The sequence below is a fragment of the Oryza sativa genome, chromosome 1 (assembly GCF_034140825.1).
Source record: "Oryza sativa Japonica Group chromosome 1, ASM3414082v1".
Taxonomy (NCBI): Eukaryota; Viridiplantae; Streptophyta; class Magnoliopsida; order Poales; family Poaceae; genus Oryza; species Oryza sativa.
In genome coordinates, this window is record NC_089035.1 from 5,210,349 (window position 1) to 5,230,522 (window position 20,174).

At 42.6% G+C, this 20,174-nt stretch overlaps 3 protein-coding genes and 1 long non-coding RNA gene across 7 annotated transcripts; 2 read left to right on the forward strand and 2 right to left on the reverse strand.

Annotated features, from left to right (window-relative positions):
- Nucleotides 1-597: 597 nt before the first annotated feature.
- Nucleotides 598-2,731, forward strand: LOC4327325 (uncharacterized). Its single transcript, XM_015771425.3, has 4 exons — nt 598-913; nt 1,061-1,130; nt 1,233-1,919; nt 2,057-2,731. The coding sequence occupies exons 1-4, from the start codon at nt 825-827 to the stop codon at nt 2,528-2,530; spliced, it is 1,320 nt and encodes a 439-aa protein (XP_015626911.1). The 5' UTR covers nt 598-824; the 3' UTR covers nt 2,531-2,731.
- LOC9268356 (uncharacterized) lies at nt 2,023-12,057 on the reverse strand. 3 transcript variants are annotated; one of them, XR_010738929.1, is made up of 5 exons: nt 11,871-12,057; nt 9,592-9,727; nt 9,324-9,491; nt 9,120-9,241; nt 2,023-2,506 (listed from the first exon to the last, which is right to left on the reverse strand). It is a non-coding gene; the product is annotated as an uncharacterized lncRNA (long non-coding RNA). The 3 variants fall into 3 exon arrangements; XR_010738930.1 differs by having other exon boundaries at nt 9,592-9,741; XR_001543806.3 differs by lacking the exon at nt 2,023-2,506 and adding an exon at nt 2,546-2,857.
- A 656-nt stretch (nt 12,058-12,713) lies between these two features.
- LOC4327326 (PRA1 family protein F3) lies at nt 12,714-15,395 on the reverse strand. Of its 2 annotated transcripts, none has more exons than XM_015767688.3 (2): nt 14,747-15,395; nt 12,714-13,096 (listed from the first exon to the last, which is right to left on the reverse strand). In XM_015767688.3, exon 1 carries the CDS (start codon nt 15,356-15,358, stop codon nt 14,753-14,755), a length of 606 nt encoding a protein of 201 aa, XP_015623174.1. In that variant the 5' UTR covers nt 15,359-15,395; the 3' UTR covers nt 12,714-13,096; nt 14,747-14,752. The 2 variants fall into 2 exon arrangements, with proteins under 2 accessions (XP_015623174.1, XP_015623181.1); XM_015767695.3 differs by having other exon boundaries at nt 14,706-15,395.
- A 1,903-nt stretch (nt 15,396-17,298) lies between these two features.
- LOC4327327 (uncharacterized) lies at nt 17,299-19,075 on the forward strand. Its single transcript, XM_026023629.2, has one exon. It carries the CDS (start codon nt 17,369-17,371, stop codon nt 18,806-18,808), a length of 1,440 nt encoding a protein of 479 aa, XP_025879414.1. The 5' UTR covers nt 17,299-17,368; the 3' UTR covers nt 18,809-19,075.
- The last annotated feature ends 1,099 nt before the right edge of the window (nt 19,076-20,174 follow it).

Genomic DNA, 20,174 nt, shown 5'->3' on the forward strand with positions numbered 1-20,174 from the left:
AAATTGTTATACGTTTTCCAAGGGAAGATGTCTTTTTTTATGCCATCTAAATAGTTATGAAACATTTTGATTAATTTTCTTTTCACGGGATAGATTAATATACGATATGTATCACTCTGTAAATATGCATGTTCAGAATTTCAACCCCTACATGTTATTGTAAAATGATAAATATGACTGTGAAAATGCGTAGACTAGTAGAGTTTTTTTTTTCATTTTGTTACAATGCAACTTGGTATTCATGTTTGTAAAGTAATATATCTCATATTAATATATCTTATAAAAAATTATATTTTTAAGTTATTTTGGTGGCTTACAAGAAACGATGGGATCGATATATTCCTTCGAGGGGAAAACAAGGAACATTTCCCAATTTGCCATTAATCTACTCTCACTCATCACAGTCATCATGCTAGTTGATCTGCACGCTGATCCGATCCGGCCGGAAATTTCGAACTTAATTAGCACGTGGATTAATTAGTTGGCAAAAGCTAAGTACAAGTCATTGTGTGGTCAATTGATCGACTGATCTGTTGCTCCCCGCTTCTGCGGCTTTCATTGGCTATAAATACGCAGATATGTGCTCACTGCCTAGCTACCAGTCTTGCATCTCTAACTATATATACACATACATGTAGCATCCTGCTCCATCTTAACTAGCTACTACTAGTGATGAGCAGAATCAACCTCATGCAGTAATATGCTGTGCTGATCGAATTAATTTACACATATATAGATAGATAGATAGATAGATCGTTCGACCAATCGAGCTAGCTTGAGCAAACTGATTGACCTGGTGAAGTGGTATAATTAACGAGCAGATCATGGAGGATTGCAGCAGCTGGATCCATGGCTACGCCAACGCTAACGCCACCGCCGGCAACAACGGCTTCATGTGCGGCTACGCTGCCAGGTAGGTGTTCAAACATCTTGATGATCACCGTGACACGATCGATCGATTGATCGCGACGACGACGATAATACCATCTGTAAATTAGTCGTCTCTGTTCTTGAGTGGTTTGGCTGATCAGTTAGTTAATTAGCTACTTCGTGTTTGCAGCTGCAGCCCAGTAGAGTTTCAGCAGCAGCAACAGCTGGTCGGCTCGCAGATTGAGCACCACCTCAACCAGGCAAGCTTGATTTGCAATTTATTCGATCAAGAAACAATGCATAAAATCAAAGAAATTTTAGGATTTAATTTGGTAGGTGTCGCGTTTTATTACGGCATGCAGATCAGCATGCAGATGGGGATGGATGACGAGTCGGCGGTGTACGACGGCGCCTCCATGGTGGACGTCCTCCTCATGGCTTCCTCGTCGCCGCACCACCACGCCGGCGCCGGCAGCTTCCAGTACTCCTCGCCGACGTCCTCCTCCGCCTCCTTCCGCTCCGCCTCCGTCTCGTGCAGCCCTGAGAGCTCGGCGGCGGCGACGACGCACTTCCTCGGACCGCCGGCGCCGTCCGCGGCGGCGGCGGGGTTCCATTACCCGGAGGTCTCCTCGCAGGCGCCGTTGCCACTACCCTTGCCGCCCTACGAGCCGCAGCACGGCCAATACACCACCGTCCTCTCGCCGCCGCCGCCGGCGCCAGAGTTGCCGGCGACTACTACGCCGGCGACCGGCGGCGCGTTCAGGCGGTACGCGCGGCACCTCCGCCCGAGGAGGCTGCCCAAGCCGGGAGGGTGCGGGCAGAGGATGTTCAAGACGGCCATGTCGGTGCTCACCAAGATGCACGTGGCGGCGACGTACAACCGCCAGTACTACTACCAGCAGGCGGCAGCCGCCGCCGCGTCGGCGTCGGCGGCCGAGGCGCCGCCGTCCGGCAACCAGCTGCAGCACATGATCTCGGAGCGGAAGCGGCGGGAGAAGCTCAACGACAGCTTCCTCGCCCTCAAGGCCGTCCTCCCTCCCGGCTCTAAGGTATACATACATACACGTATCAATACGTACATTTGTACGTATACACATGCATGATCATTCATCAACATTTTGTTCTTTTGATTAGTGATCTTGACTAGTAATATTTGCTTCAATCATTTCTTCCTTTTTAATGGTAGAAAGACAAGACATCGATACTGATCAGAGCAAGAGAGTACGTAAAATCTCTCGAGTCAAAGCTGTCAGAGCTGGAGGAGAAGAACCGGGAGCTAGAGGCGAGGCTAGCCAGCCGCCCCGCCGCCGCCGCCAAGAACGACAAAGGCGAGACGGCGGCGGCGCCAGCGCCGGAAGCCGGCGATGAGACGAAGCGAAAGGACCTAGTAGAGATCGAGGTGACGACGAGCGGCGGCGGCGCCGGAGCGGCGGATGCGGCGGCGGCGGCGGGAGGAGATCAAGAGACCTGCACGCTCAACGTAGACTTGCGCGGCGGCGGAGGCGGCGGAGGCATGAGCACGACGGACGTTGTGCTCCGGACGCTGCAGTGCCTGAGAGAGCAGATCGGCGACGGCGCCAGCCTCGTGGCGATGAGCACCAGCGCCGGCTCCGGCGGCCGCCCGCCTCGTGCAAACCTAACATTACAGCTCAAGGTGTAATTAATTAATAAAAAAGCATTCTACTAAAGAAGTTAAAGGAAAAATCTGTCTCACATCTCAGTGATCAGAAAAAAAAAAGAAGAAAAAGGGAGGTGCCATCAGTGCAAAATAGCATGCATGCATGCAAGCACATTGTTGACAGCATGATTGTACATTTTTCTCTCTTAAGATAATGGAAAACCTTACACATATTTCATACTAGTAGCAATTGATTCAGCTGGCATATGTGGACATGCACTGTTCTTGACAGCTTGATTAATTAGTCTTGACACTTCAGTTAATTAATTCACTCTGCTCTGCTGACTATCCTGCGAGCCGCGGAAAAGTCTGCATGATGACCGATAATGATGGAGGGCTAATAAACATGGCACTTCTGAAGTTAGTGATTTCAGGTCAACATTAAGAATCAAGCGTGCAAGCTGACTATTATAATTAGTTGTCGTACGATGACGTGCATCGTCAGCCATAATTAGCAGACACAAATATTATACTCTGAAAAGTAAAGGACCGTGATGTCAGACTGGTAAAGGAATTCTACACCACTGTAAAAATCCTCAGCAACGTTCGTACGTATACACGATCGCATCCATGAATCTTCAGGAGTTGAAATTTGAGAAATACGTAACGGCGACAGTTCCTTTACTCCCTTGTTCTATATTACGAGTCCTTCGGACCTTTTTTCGTTATTCAAATTCGTTATTTTAGGTTATGTATTTAATTTTAAAACAGAGAAGACATATCATTATAGTTTGGGCCCATGTGTCAGACATGTACTTACTAGATTATCTAATCCTACTTGCCTCCTTGTGCCCGCAACGCAAGCCCCCACCCAAGAAAATCAGAAAAAAGAAATTCACAAAATGACCTCGTGCTTTGTTTTTCAGAAAAGTCCTACTACCAACCCATTTCCAGTCATAGGGGCAAAGAGAAAAATTTAATCTTCATATGATCAAATCAACATGCAACGCACGGTTATGCTACAACAGGGAGTTAAAAATTGTAGTTTTTGTTAGTAAAAAATATATAGCTTTCTAATAAATTTGCTTGTTCTGGTTGCATCCTTTAAAATGTATAGCTAAAATTACAGAAAATGACGATTTTAACTTAAATAACCGCATACTTTTAAAATATACTCTTAATGGTCTATTCAACTTACAGATTATGGACTCTCACAGATAGTGGTGAAAATGCTACAGAATATTCTGATCATACCTGCTTTCTTTTCCCTTTTTCCGACCATGTTAGCATTATCTTGTTTTCATCCAGAATTTCGAAGAGGCAAGATGTAACTTTTGAAAAACAAATCACCAACATTTTCTTTAGAAATCTATTAAAATTAACTTTACTGCTTTCTAATATTAATTTTATTCATTTATGTCCTCAAATGTTTTTGTCATTAGGTCAGTTTCATCCCTATAAAGGAATTGGGCCCAACTTATTTAAGTCATGACATTGTTCGTGTTATGCTAGGTGATGCAGTGTTAGCGAGAGAAAATTGAGATTATGGCATTATCAAAGGTGGGTTTTGCCACAATGCCATTCGGCAGATTGGTTTCGTTGAATTGCCACTCTCAAACCGTGTGCCATTGCTGGAATGCATTCTCTCATGAAAATACCCTTGGACTTCTTACACAACTTGTTTTCTTACCATGTTAGTTTGCTCATCTGCAGAATGGTATTTTAACGAAACCCACTTTTGACAATAGCGTAGTCTCAATTTGCCCGTAGTCCGTCTAGGCTCATGTGAATTATTCATCGAAATTATATATAATTAAAAAATAAAAAAAATTATAAATATTGTTTATACGTCATGTTTGATACAACTCCACATCTTAAATTTGCGCTGGATTTAATGTTTGTATGTTAAAGTATAGCCGTTTAAAATTTTTATCTTATTTAAAATGGAAACAAACTGATTGATCTAAATGTTATCAACATAATAACGAATTTAGATCTATGGATTTGTGGAGCTACGAATATATATATACAGCTTAAAAAAAACTTTGAATCTGAAGCCGTGTTAAAAAGGGCCATTTAGTTATGATTGTTTGGTCTCTCAATTTTTTTCTAGGTCCGCCATTAACGATGACGGGATCAAGGTAAGAGGCCGGGACAGCCAAGGACGGCACCGTGGCATGCAATGAAAGGTCGTCGCCGGCGACACCTTTTGTCAGCGCCGCTGCGCAACCGCCGAGCGCTATATATAGCAAGCTAGCTAGCGAGCTAGTAGCTCCGGCGACACCGAGCTAATTAATAACCGACACATACCGCTGCTGCAAGTTTCGACGAGGCTTCATGCATGCGTGTTGTCTCACTCACCGACGACCTACGTACATGCCGTTCGTGCAGTTGGCCGGGTGCAGTCAAAACGAAGTAGTAATTGGTAGTATGGTAGCTGCGGTCGTAACATGGGAGCAGTATTTACTTGAATTATATGTACACTTATTGGGGTACGTTGAAATTTCAGCACGAATGGTACGTATAAATGATGATGATAGGGCGCGCTGACAGATGTTTTGAAAACCACCGTGGTATGTACGTTAGGCCTTGTTTAGTGCCAAAAATTTTTTTTCCCAAAAACATCACATCGAATTTTGGACACATGCATTGAGCATTAAATATAGATAAAATGAAAAACTAATTGCAAGGGGGGGAAATTTAGAGACGAATCTTTTGAACCTAATTAGTCCATGATTAGCCATAAGTGCTACAGTAACCCACATATACTAATGACAGATTAATTAGGCTCAAAAGATTCGTCTCGCCGTTTCTAGGCGAGTTATGAAATTAGTTTTTTCATTCGTGCCCGAAAACCTTTTCCGACATCCGGTCAAACGTATGATGTAACACAAAAAAAATTTTATTTCGTGAACTAAACAAGGCCTTAGTAGTTAGGGCCTAGCTAGGTTCGTACACGACTACAATAGTATATTCTCCTATCCATAGCCACAATTATTTTTAAGAATCTTAGCTGAGATTAATGTGTTTTCATGAAATCTGATATTACTTTGATGCATGTCTCTTAGAATTATTACGACAGACAATAGTACTCTATAAATATGTATATGGGATAAATTTTAGCTCATAACACGCCGATTAGCTCATGAAATGAACATATCCAAGCCATCATATCTTACAATTTTTTATTTTTTTTTAAACCCCATCACTTCTTTAGCTACTGCAGAAAGTCTCCTAATAAAATTATTTCCCTATGGAAAGTTTATGAATATAAACTTTTCTTTTGTAGAAAGTTTGTGTGTAGAGAATTTTAATATAATAGGCTTTTATCTAAATGGAGAGTTTAAAAAATTGGACAAAAAATATTGAACAAAAGGTATTCACGCTCCAATGGTGGCATGCTGATTTTTCAATCTGCGCATGGAGACGATAATTCTGAATAAATACACCCTAGTTATATGGTAGTTATTCAGTGGCGCACTAATTACGTAATGCGTGCTAGCCTTTGCCCTAGGTGATTGGGAGATTAGCAATGGAACCCGATCTATAGACGCTAAAAAAAACTAAAACTCTCTACTCATAAACTTTCTACAAAATAAAAATTTATGCTCAAACTTTCTACATGAAAAAAAAATGTACGATGAAAGTTTCTACAGTAATTAAAAATATTCTAGTGGAATTTTAAAAAAAATTGTAAGACTGTTAATATGATGAAACAACTCAGCAAATAGAAGTTATTATGATTTCATCTAATAAAGAATATTCTACTCCCTCCGTTTCACAATGTAAGTTATTCTAGCATTTTCCACATTCATATTGATGCTAATGAATCTATACATATATACCTATCTAGATTCATTAGTATCAATATAAATATGAGAAATGTTAGAATGACTTTCATTGTGAAACGGAGGAAGTATATGTGGAAACATGCGTGTACCATGGGCAAAACGATCTTGAAAAAATCCCACATGGCCCCACTCAAACAAACTAATTCATCCATCCCATAATATAAGATTTTTGAAAGACAAACATATTTATTTAAAAAAAAGGTAAAATTAAATAGAAGAATATTGTGATTGGATGAGAAGTGGAAGTAGCAGAAATTGAAAGGAAGAGAATGTTGATGGATAAGTGGTTATATTTTCGAACATCTGAAGTTTAAAAATTGTTATATTTTGAGATGAATGAAGTAGTTACTAAGATGGAGCTACACAGCATGTGCTAACCCTACCGCGTGACCCGCCCACATTCCCGATCTGTTTGCATGAATCGAATCACACAAACGTTCACACAATACGGTTTCTGCACTCGTTGGCCTCCTCCCCTCTTGTTTTGGTGCAATAAGTTAGCCTAGAGTACTACTCCTACAACTACAACAATAGCTTTACCAACACTGGATTGGGATGTTCATATCCAACACCTAGAGCTCTACTCCCTCCATCCCAGAAAGAATCATCCTGAAGTGGATGGATCACTACCTAATACAACAAATTTGTGGTAGTGTCCCATATATTTCTAAGTTGATTCTTTCTGAAACAGAGGGAGTTCTAAGTTGATTCTTTCTAGAACGGAGGGGGTATTGCATAGATTCCACAATTAGATCCTTGTTATGAGTCAACATTGATGTGTGTGTATTGGTATGCTTGTCTTAATTAGAGATTTTACTGTTATTGAGACAATAATTGTAGGAACTAAAATTTTACATTAAAAGTTTTGGAACCTCGAATTACCTAGTACATGAAATACTAAATTTTATACTACTACTAGAAAACATGACACCTCGGTATCATATTAAGATGATAAAATCACCCTAGTCTTAATAAATTATAAATTTCATAGACCAATTTTGGATGAAAGCATGTAACTGTTGACCAGATCTATAATTTTATAATTTTGTAGTGGACAACTTTTTTAACTTAAAAAGTTTAGATGCTCAAGTAATCGTCAAGTCGTTTGACCTTCAGACAAGGTTAATAAGTAAAAAAATATTTAGATGGTGAAACGGAATTATACTTTGCAATTTATCATTAAAATAAACTAAATATTCATAAAATTTCTAACAAAATAAAGTTTCAAAAGGAAAATACTCCGTAAAAAACAATTTCTTTTTCTTGGGGTATATGTGAATGCTACTAACATTGATATATATAGGTGAAACAGTAGATAGTCTTCGCGTGAAAAGAGCTCATGGATTGAAATCCTAGAAACTACGCGCGCGTGCCTTTATTCTCATTTCATGCCAAAAGTCATATGACTTGCTGCATAAACGACACTAATCGGCTTCGCACCTGCAATAATTAGCTTTCCCGTAGCAGTGTGTACCCGATTTTATGTCGTGATTTCACATTTCCTCTTTAATTCAAATATAGTCACATCCAACTCGTCACTCAATGCATATGCCAACCACAAAGTTAGCGGACTAGGGAACCGGATAGGATTTTGTAAGTCTCGCAAGAATCATCACGGTGAAAGAGATTGCAATGAGAAAAAAGAACATAGTGATTCCGATTGGGGAAATGTAATTCTAAAAAATAGCATATTATATGTATCGCGTCATATATCCGCTCGATCGCTCTCGCTAGCTCACGTCAGCTAAGCAGACAATTGAGCAAGACATTCTACAGAGAGCGAAGTGAGCATGAGTATAACTTAAATCATCATCACCACCTGCCCTGATTAAGATGTGTTTGAGCACTAATCATGATTCCAAACAACTCTCACCTACTAAAAAAAAGTTAATCTGAATGAGGATGTAACACATCCTAATATAATAAATTTAAACATTGTTTGTTATCCATATTCATTATATTAGGATGGGTCATATCTCTATCTAAATTAAGTTTTTTTTTAATGGAGTACTCAGCAATGATAGCTGAGTAGTTGAGTAGATGAATCAGCAATTGATATGAAATAATTCATGTTAATACAAGGAATTATAGCTGTCATGCCCGTGAGCAATCAAGAAGGATTTGCTGCTCTAGCTAGTGGCCAGAATGCGTGTCGTGTTTGATTTACCTACAATACTCTTGTATACATGTATGATAGAATCTCTCTCCAACCATATCTTTTTAAAAGGACAGATGCGTTAGAGACTTGTATTCCACGATTTTTATATTTTCAGCAGACGCCTTGCCTACCATGTTAATATTTTTAATGGTGCAGTAACAGACCCGTCTTCCAATTAATAATTTATCTTCTTTGCTATAGCAACGTAACGACCGTCAAATGTTCACTGCAGAGAGGGATGACCTCATCCTTCGTGCCGTCTGTATCAGGTGATCAATTTTATTAGGAAATCAGCTAAGCTGCCCCCAAAAGTAAATAAGATTAGCTTAAGGTGATAAATTAGTATATAGTAATCCCAAAGTAGCAAGTCAGCAAGTGGTTTTATTATTTTAAAGAAGGACGGAATCTTTCCGCTTCCCTTACTAGTTAAGATTTGCAACCAACCGGCAATGCGATGCGATTAGACCAGACCACTATTTTAACGTTTCATACACATCACCCTACAAGATCCCGACCATAGTGTTTTGACGACTTGACCTAGGTTTACATTTGCAATATCTTAATCCCCTCGAACTCCCAACGGTGCAACATTAGAAAAAAAGGTGCGCAGAAAGGAACTTACCAGGAACTGTCTCGATGCATGAATTTTGGCGGGGAAGCAGAAGCTGAACTGACGACTGTTCAAAGGTCCAAGGAAAATGAAGGCCTAATCCTGATCCATGTCCCCCCTGCACTGCGAGTGTCCTGCCACCATAAACCGGAGCCTGCAACAGCTGACCAGAAGCAAGGACAAGAATGCAGAGCAGAACGATCAAACTCTACATACCTGGACGTTGGATTCTTAGCTCTCGAGCTATGTGAAATACCCTTCTCATCTGTGGAAAATACACAACTAAAGGGGTGGACAAGATTGACCAGAGACTCTTCTTCATCATGCACTGCCGTCATATGCAATACAATGTTGATATCATCATATACGGCGTAAGACGAACATCTTCCATTGAAAGTTACAGCACATTAGTAGTCTCCTTTCAATCAGTAAACTGTTGTGAAAACTGGAAAGTATGCAGTTAAAATGAAGTTATGGCCCTTACCTGGGATAGCAACTCCATTGGCTCCTGATATTTCCACGAAACGGGAATTCCACCAAACAAGTAAATTTCATAATACTGCTTACTTGAGAATAGTAAGCAAGTCATAATCCTAAAGCATTGGTATTCTCTCCTTGACCTACATGTATTATACTGGTTTAACGAGACATAGAGAAGTCATATTGTGTCAGTCCACCATATATAGATGCAATTTCACATAGACTAGTCGATAGTATTACATTGAATAGACCATGGGGAAAAACAATATTCCAACCAGATGGCAAAACTCTTGCCCTGCCTCCAATCCGTCTAAAAGGAAAGGAAGAAATGTGCGCACGTTTTGGAAGTCAGTTGCTAAAAAATAAGGAGTCTACTACTCTATTCTGTACTGGTCAATTATGATGCATGAGAGGAAATTAGTTAACCAATCAGGCAGTGCGGTAACAAAATCCCAAGGTCATCCTAATTCCTAAGGGAAGAACTGAAAATTCATTAACCAATCAGCGAGTGAGGTAAGCCGGTAACAGATTTCAGGGCACGGTAGGTCCACGTCAACACTCTGTAATTCACTAATTTATGCCTCAATCTTCCATAGGTAAAAAGTGGTAGGCTAACCCCATAAGCCCCTCCAGGCCTCCACTACCAAAAAAAATAAACACACACACACACACACTGACACACCAACCCCCGGGAGAGAGAGAGATAGGTCGTTCTCAAAAGAACTCCAGACTTCATGAGCATTCTTACTATCAAAGCTTTGAAGATTAGGGAGTTTTGTCGTTGCTCGATCGACACCTATTAGACATCGTCACTTTGCTTCATTTTCTACTCGCAGATTATACATCATGGAAGGATCTCATTACACGAAAAAAAAAAGATACTTTCCCCTTGTCGCTTGAATGGTAAACTATATGAAAATGACAGTCAGAGAGGAACAATTGGTTCATCTGTTACCAAGATAATCGTATAGAAGGAAGAAAGTTGCTTGCTTAGAGTGGTGGTGACCTTGAGCAACTGCCACCTTTTGGTCAATAGGAGTGGCTCTAAATTAACAGGAATTTGCGTACAGTACTACAGTGGTGTATTAAAAAAGAACCCGCTTACATGCCTACTTAGACAAGCCAGCTTCTAGAAGTTTATTGCTTTAACTACATATGCTTTGGTCCCAACAATAGTATTACAGTGTACGTTTATTATGAAAAGTTGCTCCTTTGCATCCCTTGTCCATTCATTTGTGAGCATGTGATGCGGTAAGCATTTCATCTATATACATTAGCTTGGGAGGATCTCTGCACGATCCAGGCACATTGCCACCTTATCCAACTCCAACTCGGGAACACATTACTTTGGTTTGAACCGATGAACCCAATAAATCTCAGTTTTGGTTTTCTGTTTACTGCTCAAAGGCAAAGACCAAAATTAGTGTTGGCCATGAGAGCTATACGACTATCCATCGTAGCTCATTATAATGCGGATGGCAAATGTCATGTAACTGGTAGTAGTAGGACTACTAATTTGCCATATGTGGATGGCAAATCTGTACTGATTTTGCATGATATAGAGCAAAATAACCTCCATAATGTATTGTTAGTGGGACAAAGTAAGCAGCAGCAGATGCTCTGCAGAACAAGAAGATGGGGGCCACAATTGTTTCGAACGCTATGTGAACCAGTATAGAAAGCACATGGAGAAATTTTCATTGGCATAATGGCGTTTCTCAATGCAATGCAGTCTGTATCCCAAAAAAAGCCCATGGTGAGGAATTAATTCCGCAGTTCAGTATAGAGTAGCACATTTCCAAATGCAACGTGTGTGCCGGGTCAGAGCAGCACATTTCCTAAAGCATAAGCTTAAACGAGTGGATGCAAAATGTGTGTAGCACCAGAAGAACTCCTGCAACGTAGATTGTCCAGTCTCCACTCTAAACATCTCCAATCCAACACCCAAACACCCTAGGGAAAGTCTCTAATTACTTTGGTCCGATAGCATCCTGTGAAGGTTACAGCGTAACCTACTAATCAGGTCCCCAAATTTCAGAGAACCTACTAATCACATCCCCAAATTTTAGAGAAGTACAGAAACGAATTAATGCATCAATCTACTGTCTAGAACTCAAATCACGCGACAGGCATCACATCACATTGATCCGATCAACGATCGATCGGAACGCGAAGCGCGCGCGCGCGCGCACACCCATCGGAATCTCCGAGCACCCAAACGCGCGGTAGATCCCGCAACCGAGCCACCAGAAAAAACCCTAGGGTGTTCGCGGCGGATTGTACCTTGAGCGGAGCCAGCCCGAGAGCCCGCCATCGCGGCGGCCTCGGGGAAGACGAAGCGCGGGTGGAGGAGGCCGTTCATCCATCGGCAGAATGCCACTCCCCTCGGGCCAGAACTCCGGCGTGCTCTGCTCGCCACCCCCAACCGCCGCGGCCGCCATCGCCGCCGGGACCGGGAGCGCGAGCGCCCGAGAAGAAGTGTGGGTTGGGCGCGGGTTGCCGAGGCGGCGGCGCGGCGTGAGTTGGGCCGAGATGTGCCCTCTTGGGCCCAGCATATATATGGGCCTCGAGTCAGGACCGTCTAAGAAAGACTATGGGCCTTACTCTCGTGGCCCATCCAACTCGACCGCATTTTACAAAAAAAAAAAAAAAAAAAAAAAAGAGCAAATTTCAGCTAACCTCACGTTTTTGCATAAAATCCTACTTCCTCCGTTTCACAATGTAAGTCATTATAACATTTCCCACATTCATAATGATATTAATAAATCTAGATCAATATAAATGTGGAAAATGCTAAAATAACTTACATTATGAAACGGGGAGTACGTATTATAATCAGTGACACGTAACATGTGATTCTAAAGTTTCACAAAATCCTACGACTATATATTTGGTAAACATTTACTTAAAATTTCAAAACATAGAATGCATATAAAACTTTGAGTGGTCGATTTCTTGATTAAGATTATCAGTTTAACTCTTCACTACTTTGAAAAATATTGTTTTAGATATGTTGAAATCAATTGCATTTTTTTTAAAAAAGTAAGGTTTTATTAAACATTTAGACATAAAACATGTAGTTATGTACCCCAAGTCATAATACATGACTTCCACGTAGAAGTTAACTGCGAGACAAGATCGTTGTTATTATGGAGCACAAAGAAATCACACACAGGTAACAGGGCATTGATTCTCAACTCCTGAATCAAGTCTAGTTTTTACTTTCTCTCTACCAATTTGGTACATGAAAACAAGGGGAAAAGGCTGCATAACGTTGACAAAAGTTGGATAAACAAGAGGGATTCGCTGCAATTCACAGCCCTGGATCATCGCTGGATCGGATCCAAGACTTCCTGTGGAGCCAGCAGCGCGTGAAACACGCCCAGTCGCCATCTGAAATGAAAAAGCTCTTCCGGCCCCAGACCGAACTTAACAATGCTCACTTGACACGGCTCGAATAAACAATGCAGTGTGACAGCACAGTTCTGCGTGAATCACACACTCAGATCCTGCAAAAACGAATGGGAAGTATCTCAGTTTTCATACAAGAGCTGCATAAAAAAATGAACTGGAAAAAATGGAAATAGCAGATAAAAGCAAAATTGCAGGGCATGAGGTACTTCAGGATTCCTGATTGTTTCTGTTTCAGTGACCTTTCAAGTTAACTTATTAGGTGGATCGTGCGCAACTAAACAAGACATGTTGTTGCTGTCTTGCTGAGTATATCATCTGGTACAGTGGTGAACTCAAATTCCCAATTTTCTACACATTTACGAATGGTTAATTTTCTACAAAGAAGATTTGCAATTGTCGATGTAAAAATTTCAAGACTAAACATCATGAAGTTTCCAGGTAAAAGATTGACCTAACACTCAAATACAAGGGAAACATACAAGAAATACATGCACACGTAAAGCATCGTATGAAGAAACAACTGACACTGAAAAGGGAAGCTGTAAATTGCCATTATGATACTGTACGAAATGAGATGGTAGTGGTTAGACAAACAACCAAATAGATGACAAAGTAAGGAGTACAAAATAATTTGCATTTGCAGTCAACAGTTTTAGAAATAATTTAAGAAGCTCCCTCTAAGAAAGAAAAAAAATATAGAGAAGCGGTTGATAAGTCCAGGTCCAGGAATAGTGTATCTGCCGGGAACAAAGAAAATGGAACCAGAACAAATTGCATCAAATCTTCTGAAAACTACATTTGAATTCAGCTCGTTATATGTATCTGTGTTTTCATTATCTAGTTCACATTTGACGCACAAATTCAATGCCTCGATTGACTGCGTCAGCAAACTAATAAGTGAGTTCGATTAAATTGTTGGTTAGCTGGACCTAATTCCAAGAGAAGTGGTGAATGGGTGGCCTCCCACAACTTCCCAAACTACATATCTCATAAAAACTACAAGGACCTGTTGATCCATAGATTTCCATCAAACATATCAGTATTTTGCTCCTTCATGATATCCATGTCTTTTGGTTGCCATTAATAATTTGGCATCAATGACAACCAGACAAACACCAAAACAATCGACAACCAGCAGTGCAGTGTTATATCAGGCAGTAATGAGATGGCATGACTACTACGATTCTAAAAATCCCTCCGTTTAACCTGACTGGCTGACTATAATGAATGCTTGATATCACAACTCACTTGTACAGTTGTACTTGGATTACTATTTCACCCAGATCTTATTGAAATTTTCTGCATTCCTAAAAGTTTTTCAGATGACAAATTCAGATGTTTCTTTCCTTTGTTGCTACAAGCCATTGATAAATCAGGTAAGTAGCATGACAAATCATGTAAATCAGGTAATGTGTGATTTTTTTTTAGATAATGTATGAATACAAGAGTAAGTTCCCAGTATCCATGGAGCAAGCACAAGTTAAACATGTACTAGCAATTATTATGATCAAATTGAGATCCAAAAACAGCGCCTTAGCTGCTCTATCTACTACTACACAATTAAAGTCTTGCAAATCATTTTAGCAAAGAAGCGTAAAACTGATTGTGTCCACATTAAACTGTAATGATCACAATACAAAAGAAGAGATTAACAAATTGTACACAATTCAGCGGTAAAAACAGAAATTCATACACAATACTGACATTTGTAGGAATGGACCAAGAATGAAGAATCGGAAGGCAACCTCGAACTAGTGAGCCGGCTGCGGGGGCACCGGCGTGTACCAGCGGCCGACCTCATCATCGACGTTCTCCTCCGCCTTGTGCAGCGCGGCGTGCAGCACAACGAGCAGGACCCCGATGAGCAGCGAGGAGACGATGTTGGCGGTGGCGCCGGTGAGCAGGAGGAGGACGAGCGTGACGGCGGCGAGGGCGGCGAGCACGGCGCCGTCCCCGACGACGCGGCCGAAGAGCACGATCGGCTCGTCGCGTAGGAAGTAGAGGACGAGCCATGCGACCATGCAGACGAGGAACACGATGAGGGAGGCCGGGTGCCACAGGAGGGAGAGGAAGACGACGGCGAGGACCACGATGGCGTAGTTCATGGCGTAGTGGGCGAGGTTGGCGCGCACCCGGAGGTAGGCGTCGGCGAGGCTCGGCGGCAGGCCCAGGGCGTGCGGGTCCGCGAGCTCCCGCCACGGCCGCCGCGTGGCCAGCGCCGTCGCGCCCCGGGCCTTGGCGCGGGAGAAGAAGTCGAGCGGGGAGGCCCCGCCGCCGCCACCGAGTGGGAGCGGCGGCGGCGCGGCCCCCGAGGAGGAGGAGGAGGAGGAGGTGGGGATTGTGCCGTACTTCGACATGGGAGATGGTCGGCGGCGGCGGCGGGGGGTCGGATCCGGGAGGGGAAGGGGAAGGGGGGGATCGGGAGGAAGAAGATGAATGGGGGAAGGAGGAGGGGGATCGTGGGGAGATGAGCCGTACTAACTGGAGGGCGTCCAGTGGCACGACAAGGGAACGTGACTCTCGAGGGGGTTCCGGATGGCAACCGTCACCCGTTCTTTTTTCAACTTTGTGTCCGCCAAAAAAATACTAATTTGTATACTTCAATTTTATTTTTTTTTCTCATTACATGACGGACACATACGCATACGCATCACTATACACGCACACTCACAAATGTGTCGAATAACCCATGATCTAAGAAACATATCTCTAATCTTAATATACACCTATTGAAAACTCACCTACATGTATATAATATTTAGGGAAAATTATAACCATACCATTATAATTTTGCAAAATTTGAGATATGCCATCCTGACCCACATGTCATTGAATCATGTGGGTCCTACATATCATTGAGATACCGATAGCATATCTCAAACTTTAAAAAATTATAATGGCAAATTATAATATTTATGGTACTGAGATTTGAACCTTGGTGCGTTTCAGCAAAACATCTCCAATTATTTGAATATAATGTAGAAACTTGTCATAATTTTGACAAACATATTTTGATGTCCTGCGAATATGTGATATTTTGCACTTTATTTATTAGGTGTGATCTAATGTATACTGACATTCACAATATTACACCAAATTATGGGAATCCAATACACAAAATGCTATATTGGTCTAAATTTTGTTTTCCCTTGGCTTTTAACTTTATCTGTCTTTGTACTCTATTTCGTTCCTATAAAATCGGTTACTATCCCATCTCTCGGATATGCAGATAGTTCACTCCATTTGTCGCGAGATTGTCCATGTAACCACTATACTCACATTACGCCAAAGTTGTATGTGCATGCACGTAGAGCTAGTAACTAGAATGTTAATAAAGAATAAAGTTGAAAGAGGAGAAAGCTACAACAGAGATAGATATGACCGTCCGAACAAGATGGCGCCATCCTTACCGTTGCTAGGTACCATAAAGTTGCTGCAGCAAACGCCGCCACCTACGTCGTGTCCCCAGTTTGCGCTTCTAGCTCCAATATCTCGGTCTTCTTGTCCTCCCTTCGCAGCTTCTTTGTCAACTTACTCTCGTCCATGCCACCGCTTATCACTAGCTAGCTAGCAGCAGACAATTCACGGCATTGATTCTATGTCGTCTTATGCGTAATGCACTCAACAACGTCGCAAGATCCAGAAGTACTCACGGTGGGAGGACGAGGGAAGCCACAACCATTGCGCTAAGGGAGGACGAAGGAACGCCAATACCGACATTGCTCAAGCTCATTATCATCATCTCCGGGTGGGAGAATCAGCGCATATAACCATCCCCATCTCTTCTTCCTCCTCTTTTCAGCTTCGACCTGATACCCTAGGTATCAACTAATATTATTTAGGTATGGTATTGATAAGGAAATAGCTATGCGTCCGACGGATTTGTACGACATGCATCCGATTGCGGCTTGCATTGGTTCGCTGGAGAGAAGCCAAAGATGGTGATTGATGCACATGGTATGGTCGGACGCGGGTCGTACGAATCCGTCGTACGCATATCAGTGCTGTATTGATAATAAGATATTATATAGTTGATATATGTGACGAGTATCTACGAGTATCACCAATTTCTGAACTATATTTGACGTGTTCCTCCAATTTCCAACCAAAAAAACCAACCTTTATGTCGGCATGTCGCTATCCTATGGGCTTTGAGCCCACAAGAAAATAGATGCGACTGATCTTGGGCCAACACATAGCCCATACTCCAAGCCCACGCTACTGGTGGTAGGTACACGAGTAAAACAAAACGTGTTCTTGCCTGCGTATATACGGTGTACGTACACACGTCTAGTACACGATCACACAGTCACACGCACAGATCCACACGATTCCAAACTCCCAACTCTCGACTAGAACCGACTCCAATGGCGGCGGCGGCGGCTGCTGCTCCGCCCTTCGCCGCCGGCGACTCGCCGCCCCCGACCGCCTTGCTCCTCCCCCGCACCACCACCACCACCGCCGGCGCCGCCCCCGCGCCCCGGCGTTCCTCCGCCTCCTCCCGCCTCCACCTCCTCCTCACCGCCGCGCTCGCCGTCGCGACCTCCTACCTCCTCCTCATCCTCCCCCGCACGCCCCTCTCCGCCGCGCCGGCGCCTGCGGCCGCCGCGCGGGCGCAGGTGAAGCTCGAGAAGCCGGTGGTGATCCTCATCTCCTCCGACGGGTTCCGCTTCGGGTACCAGCACAAGGCCGCGACCCCGCACATCCACCGCCTCATCGGCAATGGCACCTCCGCCGCCACGGGCCTCGTCCCCATCTTCCCCACGCTCACGTTCCCCAATCACTACTCCATCGCCACCGGCCTCTACCCTTCCTCCCACGGCATCATCAACAACTACTTCCCCGACCCAATCTCCGGCGACTACTTCACCATGTCCTCGCATGAACCCAAGTGGTGGCTCGGGGAGCCCCTGTGGGTCACCGCCGCCGACCAGGGTATCCAGGCCGCCACCTACTTCTGGCCCGGCTCGGAGGTGAAGAAAGGCAGCTGGGATTGTCCCGACAAGTATTGCCGCCACTACAATGGCTCGGTACCATTCGAGGAGAGGGTCGATGCGATCCTTGGTTACTTTGATCTCCCATCTGATGAAATGCCGCAGTTCCTGACGCTTTATTTTGAAGATCCAGATCACCAGGGGCATCAGGTGGGTCCTGATGACCCGGCCATCACGGAGGCGGTGGTGCGGATCGATGAGATGATTGGGAGGCTCATTGCTGGTCTGGAAGAAAGAGGAGTGTTTGAGGATGTCAATGTTATATTGGTTGGTGACCATGGGATGGTTGGGACTTGCGACAAGAAGCTGGTGTTTCTCGACGAATTGGCTCCATGGATTAAGTTGGAGGAAGATTGGGTTTTATCAATGACCCCGTTGCTGGCCATCAGGCCGCCAGATGACATGTCGCTGCCAGATGTTGTGGCCAAGATGAATGAAGGGCTTGGGTCTGGGAAGGTGGAGAATGGTGAATATCTAAGAATGTACTTAAAGGAGGATTTGCCTTCTCGACTTCACTACGCAGATAGTTATAGAATCCCACCGATAATTGGGTTGCCAGAGGAAGGGTATAAAGTGGAGATGAAGCGATCGGACAAAAATGAATGTGGAGGAGCACATGGTTATGACAATGCCTTCTTCTCAATGAGAACCATATTTATCGCGCATGGTCCTCGTTTTGAAGGTGGTAGAGTCGTGCCATCCTTTGAGAACGTGGAGATATACAACGTTATTGCTTCCATTCTCAATTTGGAGCCAGCTCCAAACAATGGTTCATCTTCTTTTCCTGACACAATTCTTTTGCCGAGTGAATGATCACATATACATGTGACTGCTGTGGTTTTGGATGAGAAAGGTCTTGCTGTTGGTATCCTCCTTTAGTCGTAATTGCACTTGTACACTTATCATATTAGATTCGTGTCACTAGTGGCTATTCACTGCCTGAATGCAAATGCTGCTAGTAGAGAGTATCTTTGTCCTTATGGACAACATTTGCTGTTGTTATCATGTCTTATCCTTAGCGGTTTTCTTATGCTTAAATTTTCATGCAAGTTCAATTAAGCTCGCATTCTCTGCTTAAAATGATGTCCATCCTGTTGATAAGAGATTAACCAGTCCTAGTTCTATATTTAATTTCAGCCAACCTTTTACCCACTGATAATAATTTGATTTATGTATCTCCTGTTACCCTGAATTATTCATAGTCACTGTTAGTTTCTTCTGATCTTCTGGTGATCTAGGTGTACTCATTCCAACATATGGAACTGTTGGGAATCATAATAGACGAAGTGGTGTTTTTACTTTCCTGGAGGATCTTTTCATGGCTTTATCAATAAATTGTGTAGCAACGTAACAATATGCACATGAGCATTAACAGGCCTTTATTTCTCTGGTATTAGTATTACATCTGTTATCAGTTCTTTGTTGCTTTGTTCTTCCTTGTTATTCACTTCTGTCACCACTTTGCTCCTTGCCAGTAAATCAAAGCAGTTGCTATATTATGTTTGAGTATTTTGGAAAAGGCCAACAATTAAACATAGATTTCACTCTTCCTTTTTTTTTTGGTATGAGCAAATAGGATATCTGATTGGGAAGACTATTTCGTTGGCCCCTTTTTAACTCTTGAATCAGAAAAAAAAAATCAGGTCTATGAATATTCCGTTCCATTCCCAGAAGAAAAATATGATGATACCAACTTCTTAAAAGCATAGTTTAGAGTTTGGAGGGCTGCAAATTGCATAGTGTAAATATGTCGTGTCCATAAATAGTTTCCTTGAACACATCAATAACATCATTGTTACTTACTTACTTTTGCATGCCTCTCTGTGTATGGTTAAAATAACCAACTAAACATAAAACATTGTTGGCCATTTTCCTATCTGAAAAGAGCCATCGTTTTGTTTGTTTGCCAACTTTTTTGTGCATTCATACATGTGTCTCTATAAGCTTCCTTTTCTTTTGTCTCATACCTATTTCATTATATTATTTGTTCTATCTGTTGAATCCAGGCTGATATGTTCTACCTTATTTTCACCTGTTGGTGGTCTTAGGTTCTTTATTTTATTGATACAGAGGTTCAACCTCTTGAAAGGTGAAACTTGCTAACTGCTCCCATGCCGTTCTGAGAATGCTTGTTAGCTTTCATCGAATACTATTATGTTACATTCTAAAGCCTTTTTTT

Excerpts from the sequence above, each read along its gene's own strand:
- LOC4327325 (XM_015771425.3), top strand. The coding sequence starts at position 825 with ATGGAGGATTGCAGCAGCTGGATCCATGGCTACGCCAACGCTAACGCC. Across the intron at positions 914-1,060 it reads ATGTGCGGCTACGCTGCCAG|CTGCAGCCCAGTAGAGTTTC; the intron begins GTAGGTGTTCAA and ends TCGTGTTTGCAG. Across the intron at positions 1,920-2,056 it reads TCCTCCCTCCCGGCTCTAAG|AAAGACAAGACATCGATACT; the intron begins GTATACATACAT and ends TTTTAATGGTAG.
- LOC4327326 (XM_015767688.3), bottom strand. The coding sequence starts at position 15,358 with ATGTCGAAGTACGGCACAATCCCCACCTCCTCCTCCTCCTCCTCCTCG.
- LOC4327327 (XM_026023629.2), top strand. The coding sequence starts at position 17,369 with ATGGCGGCGGCGGCGGCTGCTGCTCCGCCCTTCGCCGCCGGCGACTCG.